Raw genomic sequence first — 7038 nt, 5'->3', positions numbered from 1 at the left:
CTGTAAACGTGCAAACCGAGATTTACTTACTGCATTAAGACACAACATCCTACTAAATATGGCTCCTTTGAAGCCTGTATTATACACTTGGTTTTATACTGAGAGCTCCACAGCCTACAATTCCATCACAACATGAATTGTACAGATGGTATACTGAGTTATTTCTATATTCAGATTTGAGCTTCTGTTAAATGAAAGTCCCACAGTTTCAGAACACTGGAAATTTGGACAAGCCTTCAGAAGCAGGTATCAGAAAGCTGCAGAATACAGAGGTATCTGATAAATACTAATGCCTTCTTCTGTAAGTACTAACACTAAACCTTAATGACAATTTAAAATGCTCTTATGGTAAACTTCCTGCCACTCCATATGCAAAAGAAAACTGGCATCTTCAAGATAGATTTGTGAAAGCAGGCAGTTAATTTTTAAAACCCTTTGGAATCTTAACATCTAAAAACCTCTCACCCAACTTACAATCTTACCACTAGTTTAGAAAAGTAAGTTGAAGGCTTAAAAAAGAAAAATAAGTAAAGCACTCTTTCTTTACCCCATATTTCATCTTTAGCAGATCCATGATTCGTATTATGTGTGGTCTACATTCCTGATGATTTTCTACCAGATGAGAAGTCACGGTAGATGACTCTGTATCCACCTCTGGGACAAATGCCCATTTATACCTGAAACAAAAGGATTACATTGCTAAGAAGACAGGAGAAAAATTCCCTGTTTGGATCAGACATAGTTAGCAAAGCACTGTTTTGTTCACAGAAGGAGCTGTCATAAATATAAAGTTATGCTACTACCAGAGCTAAACTTAATGATCAAGGAAGTTACTACTATATCAGAACTTAAATGCAACTGCCTTCTGGAGTACTGCATGCAGGCCTGGGGCCCCCAGTACAGGAAGGACGTGGAGCTCTTGGAGCGGGTCCAGAGGAGGGCCACTAAGATGATCAGAGGGCTGGAGCACCTCTCCTGTGAGGAAAGGTTGAGGGAACTGGGCTTGTTTAGCTTGGAAAAGAGAAGGCTCCGGGGAGACCTCATTGTGGCCTTCCAGTACTTGAAGGGAGCGTATAAACAGGAGGGAGAACGGTTGTTTATGAGGGTGGATAGTGACAGGACAAGGGGGAATGGTTTTAAACTGAGACAGAGGAGGTTTAGGTTGGATATTAGGAGAAAGTTTTTCACACAGAGGGTGGTGACGCAGTGGAACAGGTTGCCCAAGGAGGCTGTGGATGCCCCATCCCTGGAGGCATTCAAGGCCAGGCTGGATGTGGCTCTGGGCAGCCTGGTCTGGTGGTTGGCGACCCTGCACATAGCAGGGGGTTGAAACTCGATGATCATTGTGGTCCTTTTCAACCCACGCCAGTCTATGATTCTATGATTCTATGAAGTGTGGCAAGGGGAAAACAAAGTACAACCTTTCTTTCTCTTCTCCCCGTTTTTCCATGTGAGATAACCTTCAAACAAAGCAAAATCTTCCAACACTGACAAGACTGAATTGCCTTTCCAGATATCCCAAATTACTTTTGTCCTAGAATCAAAGTCTGCACTTGTGAAAAGAACAAACAGTAAAATTAACCCTAGGATATATCTGGAGTTACATTAAAGGACAAGTACAGAAACAACTTGGAGAACAGTTAAGCAATTACAGGACTTACATTTGGAACAACTGCATCCTATCAGGTGGAAATGAAAGCGCTGTGTCTAAAAACTTGCAAGCGGATAAGTACAAAGACAGCTCATTCTGCTGGATGTCAGATCCACTGCCATCACCTGAGACTTTCTGTTTGCTTAACTTGCTGTTGCTTCTGTGGTAGTGAAAATTGAGAAGTACACAATTAAAACATAAATCCACTAAGTGTTTTCCATTCAGCAAAAGGGAAATGTACACATTTACACAAACGTGCACTTGCACCTGTGCACAAGAGTCTTATTTTTATTCTGTATTAACACTGAGATTTATATAAAAGGCTGTACGTAGAAAGAGATATGTAAGATGTTCACAGAAAAGTCAATGTTAAAATACTCAATATTCAAACACTGACTTTGCCTCTTTTCTGTTCTTGTATGCAACCGTTAGGTATCAGTTTTCTGTAACTATAGCTATTTCAGCTGCTGAAGAAAACCTATGATTTACCAATTTCAGAAATACATAAGTGAAAAAAAAGGCAGAGATAGAAGAAGCACGATTGCTAACAGCTTCCACAGGTTTTACAAGCTTTCATCAGTTAAATGCTAATTCTTACTTTGAAGGTTCATCTTCCTCAGTTAATTCTTCTTCCAGCTGCAGAAACGTCTGAATCTTGAAATAAATAAATTGATGGAAATGCTGAATCATTCATACAACTCAATCATAAAAAGACATGCTTCACGTAGTGGTTTAAGCAGCATAAGGAACCACTGACTTGAAACACCGACTAGTGATAGGACTAGAGGGAATGGCTTCAAGCTGCGCCAGGGAAGATTCAGGCTGCACGTTAGGAAATACTACTTCTCTGAAAGGGTGGTCAGGCACTGGAATGGGCTGCCCAGAGAGGTGGTGGAGTCACCAACCCTGGTGGTGTTCAAGGAGCGTTTGGATGTTGTGTTGAGGGACATGGTTTAGCGAGAACCATTGGTGAAGGGCGAATGGTTGGACTGGATGATCCTGTGGGTCTTTTCCAACCTTAGCGATTCTATGATTCTATGATTCTAAGTTAACAAATTGTAAAAGAAACCACATTAGCAAGAACAGCAACACTGATCAGAAAGGTATTTCCTAATGACAACGTTAATTCTTTTTCCAAATTATCAAACTAGTGCAGACCTACGAAAACATCTCCTTCTTCACACAAGGGATGGGTCTGTGAGGAAGGTGAAATGCAAAGAATGCAAGAAACTAATTTTATGTTACCACTTATTCCTTACCAATTCAGTTACCATAATTGGCCACAAGGAGGTCAGATGCTGAGGAGAAATCCTTAGCAATAGAACTCTGAAGAGGAGGAACATCTGTGCGGCAACTAAAGAAGTCTGCCCAACACGGAGGTTCTCAGTCAGTCGTTCTGAAACAAATTATGTAAGAAAGGAATGTCGTACTTCCGTTTTCTTTTCTAATGTTCACATATTTATTGGAGCTGAATGAAAAAGACAGAAGACCACAACTCTTACCTTGTATTAAGGGAAGATAGAGATGATACTGATCAATTTCTCCACTGAAGACAGCGAAAGCTTGCCGCTTTAACAACATTGCTTTTTGTTCAAAACTTGGGTAGAGTTTTAAGGCGCTGCTCTGCATATCTGTAACACATATAAGGATTACTGCTTATCTGCCATATAATGACTAGTGATTTGAGATGAAAATAATTTCTGTAGCCTAAGATCTTATAGAAATAACAACTCTTAATGCCTACTGATTGGAATAATATGTTGGTGTTGATTCTGATCTACTAACGCTAGCAGGAGAATTATATAAAGCATATGCTGCAGTCGTCCAGTATTTTAAAGCCCTGTCTGTAACATGCACGCATCTCCTTCTTGTTTCAGACTCTTAAAACTGTGGATGAGCGATTTCAAGAGTTTTAATTCCTACCAAGAAAAAACCGAAATGATACGTTTAAAAACATACAATGTTAAAAAAAAAAAAAAACACATTAAAAATTTGCATTGTAAGCCTTCAACTATTCTTTTAAAAGATCTGAACAAGAGACAAAAGCTGCTTTATCTTTCAAAGCTCCAAGCAAATGTTAGGGTCCTACCCCATCTCCCCATCTTCCTCAATGTCTTATTCTTCTGTATTGTCCTGAAAGCTGAATTAGAGATTAAAGCGTGTTGCTCAAAGGCTTGCTGTAGAGATGCACCATATTCCTGCAGCTCTGTGTTGAGTATACTGACGCATGCAAAGTTAACCAAAGTCTCCTTGCTTTCTAATAGTCAACACCGGTACAGTTACCATTCAGCAACTTAAAATAATGGCCAAATGTGCTTGCAGCAGTCCAACACTAGCATTTCTGGAGTAAATCTTTTTAAAACATTAACATTCCCAAAATATAGTCTGAACTTAGAACAGTTTTTAGTGGAGCCTAAAATTGGTCACATCATCAATTCTGCAGATGCAGCCTTGCCTGCATTTTATTGACACGTTAGACACCAAATAGCTCAAAACCAAATAAATTTAAAATTAATGCAGAAATAAGTTATCAGTAGCTAATACTTACTCATCAAGTCTTTAAACATAGTTTTCTCGTGTGTTAGAAGGTGATCAATAATGGATCTCCAACTGGATAAGATAAAGAAGGAATTGGATAATGTAAAAGACCAACAATAATGTAAAGGACACGACAGATAAGCAGAGAAAGCTTCGGTGTAGACTCACATAAAAAGATTTCGGACAAACATTTCATACTAGGCAACGGTTTCCAACATGTATTCACTACGCAGAACCTTATCTAGTTTAACACATAGAAAATTCCAGGTCCTTCAACTCCATTATATGCCATTTCCAAACACTAATGGCAGTTGTTCGCAAGAGAGAAGTTTATTCTTCTGCGCCATAAAGATCACTTAAATATTTATAATGCATTTAGTTGAGTTAGTCGTTGAGATCCATTTTAAATGTTACTGTATTCTGTGAGCAAGTACTATAGAGAATGTTCAGTATTAGCCCATCCTGTAAGTCTTTCTTTGCAAATCATCAAATAAAATCTCAGAGTGCTACCATCTCATGTCTTACTGAGTGCATGAAGTGTCCATCTGGAAAAAAGCCGGATCCATATACAACTCAAGAACTTCTTTTTTCCACGCTCGCTTGGTATAGGCGTATCCACTCAATGAGCTGAGCAACTGAGAACCAGCACGGAAACTAGGAATGTTATAGGTACTGGGGGAAGAGGAAAAATAATGATAAATATCAATCTTTAAAAAAGTTACATTTGTATATCTAGAAAATTAAGTGTTTTTCCCAGAACTTCTAACCAAATTATCTCAGTAACAGAGCAGGATGTGTTTACATTAGCTCATTAATTCAGAACAGTTGCAGATCAGTTAATCAAAGCAGTTTCTGCAGAAGTTCCTCACATTTCCAGAGTACCTTGTCTGGGGAGGTATTTTCTGATTAGACATATCACTGCCCACCTCAAAGACAGCTGTGGTTCAAATCTGTTCCAAAAGACAGTTCACAAACTGGTCAACAGGCTCTGCAAGGTACAGTGAAGAAGGGGTGCTGGGTTCAAGCCTAAAGTGGTAGGAGCAAGGAGAAGGGACCCCCGATGAACTGATGCTTGTCAAATAGCTTCCTGGAAATCCTGGGTATGGCAGCTGCTCTGACCATCGCTCAACACAGGTTTCAGAGGTATGAGTGGTGGCACTCAGACTAACAGGAATACACCTTTTGGATGGAAAGAGATGCTGTCAGTGTTCTCTCTTGTGAGCTGGCACCACACCTTCTAAACAGATTCTGGCAGCCCCTTTGTCTTCAAGGAGGAAGCTACTGATTTTTTTTGGAGCCCTGCAACTCAGCTCCTGCCAGCTGGGGAAGGACAGAGGCATTAAAGACAGTCTTAGACAGTCCAACTGTTGAGCAACAAATATGAGCGATGGGAAAATCATCCAGCCCTTCTGCAGGCCTCACAGGGGCTCCATATTCTTATCCAGTGAACATCTCGCTATAGTTATGGCTACAGAGATCACAGGGACTAATGGCCTTGCCAGGCTGACACTGGAAAACCATCAAACAATATCTGTAGGCATCTCAGCAACTCATCAGGAATCTGATGCTCACGTCTTTTGAACCATCGGTTTCAGATCAAATGGAATGGTACTACCTTCTTCACAAAGAAAAACAAAAAACAAAACAAATAAAAAAACAGGCTTAATCTTCACATTCAGATTATAGAATGGCTTGGATTGGAAAGGACCTCAAGGATCATCAAGTTCCAACCCCCCCCCCAACCACAGGCAGGGTTGCCAACTGCTAGATCAACTACTAAGTCAGATTGCCCAGGGCCCTACCCAACCTTGCCTTAAACATCTCCAGGGACAGGGCATCCACAACCTCTATGGGCAACCTGTTCCAGCACCTCACCACTCTCTCAGTAAAAAACTTCCCCAGCATCTAAACTAAATTTCCCCTCCTTTAGTTTAAAGCCATCACTGTCCTGTCTACCATCATAAAAAGTTGATTTCCCTCATGTTTATAAAATCCCTTTAAATACTGGAAGGCCACAATGAGGTATCCCTGCAGCCTTCTCTTTTCCAGGCTGAACAAGCCCAATTCCTTCACCTTATCTTCATATGAGAGGTGCTCCAGCCCTCTGATCATCTTCATGGCCCTCCTCTGGAACCTCTCCAAAAGCTCCACATCTTTCCTGTGCTGGGGGCCCCAGACTTATATGCAGCATTCCAGCTGGGGCCTCACGAGGAAAGAGCAGAGAGAGACAATCACCTCCCTTGCCCTTGCAGAAGTTGTCCTTACCCCCTGCACTAGTTCACAAGGACATCCTAACAGCAGTGGAGCAGAGATGGAGTGAGTGTTTGGCTTATAGCAAGCCCAGCATGACAGCATGATGCTGCCATTCCCAGGAACTGTTTCTGTGGTGGCTATATACGGGATTTTCTTTATCTGTTGCAAATAGCAAAGGCACACAATTCACTGTTGCAATAGTATATGCCTGGGGTCAACAAGGATGGCGTGCATTCCACACATCAAGAATCTGAATGACTTGGTGATAGAGTAAGTACACTGTAGTAGACACATTGGAAAATGACAAATAGATTAATAGCGAAGAGCTTCCCAAAATTTTGTACGCTTCACTCTGATTCATTCCCCTGGAGCATGGAAAAATCTTCATACCCTGCTGCACCCTGAGGCTTGCTGGCTTCACTTCCTCACTTCCTAGTAACACTCAACCCATCACTCCTTTTAGGCATGCCTGGGTATTCTGGTTGTATCTTCCTTGATCCTTCATACTCTTTTTTTGCTCTTTACTGCATACTGCCTAGTGGTTTTGACTGCAACCTAAATAACACTTGAGACAATCTCCTCTCCTCTCCCCTCCC

At 41.0% G+C, this 7038-nt stretch overlaps 1 protein-coding gene across 1 annotated transcript in view; it reads right to left on the bottom strand.

The window, feature by feature from the left end:
• DOP1B (DOP1 leucine zipper like protein B) overlaps positions 1-7038 on the bottom strand; it is a 48263-nt gene that overhangs the window by 3245 nt on the left and 37980 nt on the right. The window contains exons 30-36 of the mRNA NM_001389399.2: positions 4715-4861; positions 4200-4261; positions 3154-3282; positions 2911-3047; positions 2250-2305; positions 1662-1811; positions 548-677 (exon numbers count right to left, since the gene is read on the bottom strand). Of these exons, the coding sequence (NP_001376328.2) occupies positions 548-677; positions 1662-1811; positions 2250-2305; positions 2911-3047; positions 3154-3282; positions 4200-4261; positions 4715-4861 (811 nt within the window). The remainder of the gene's footprint in view (positions 1-547; positions 678-1661; positions 1812-2249; positions 2306-2910; positions 3048-3153; positions 3283-4199; positions 4262-4714; positions 4862-7038) is intronic.

This window comes from Gallus gallus, chromosome 1 (assembly GCF_016699485.2).
Source record: "Gallus gallus isolate bGalGal1 chromosome 1, bGalGal1.mat.broiler.GRCg7b, whole genome shotgun sequence".
In the NCBI taxonomy this organism is placed as follows: Eukaryota; Metazoa; Chordata; class Aves; order Galliformes; family Phasianidae; genus Gallus; species Gallus gallus.
Note: the sequence above shows the minus strand (reverse complement) of the source record. Positions and strands in the feature narration are given on the sequence as shown.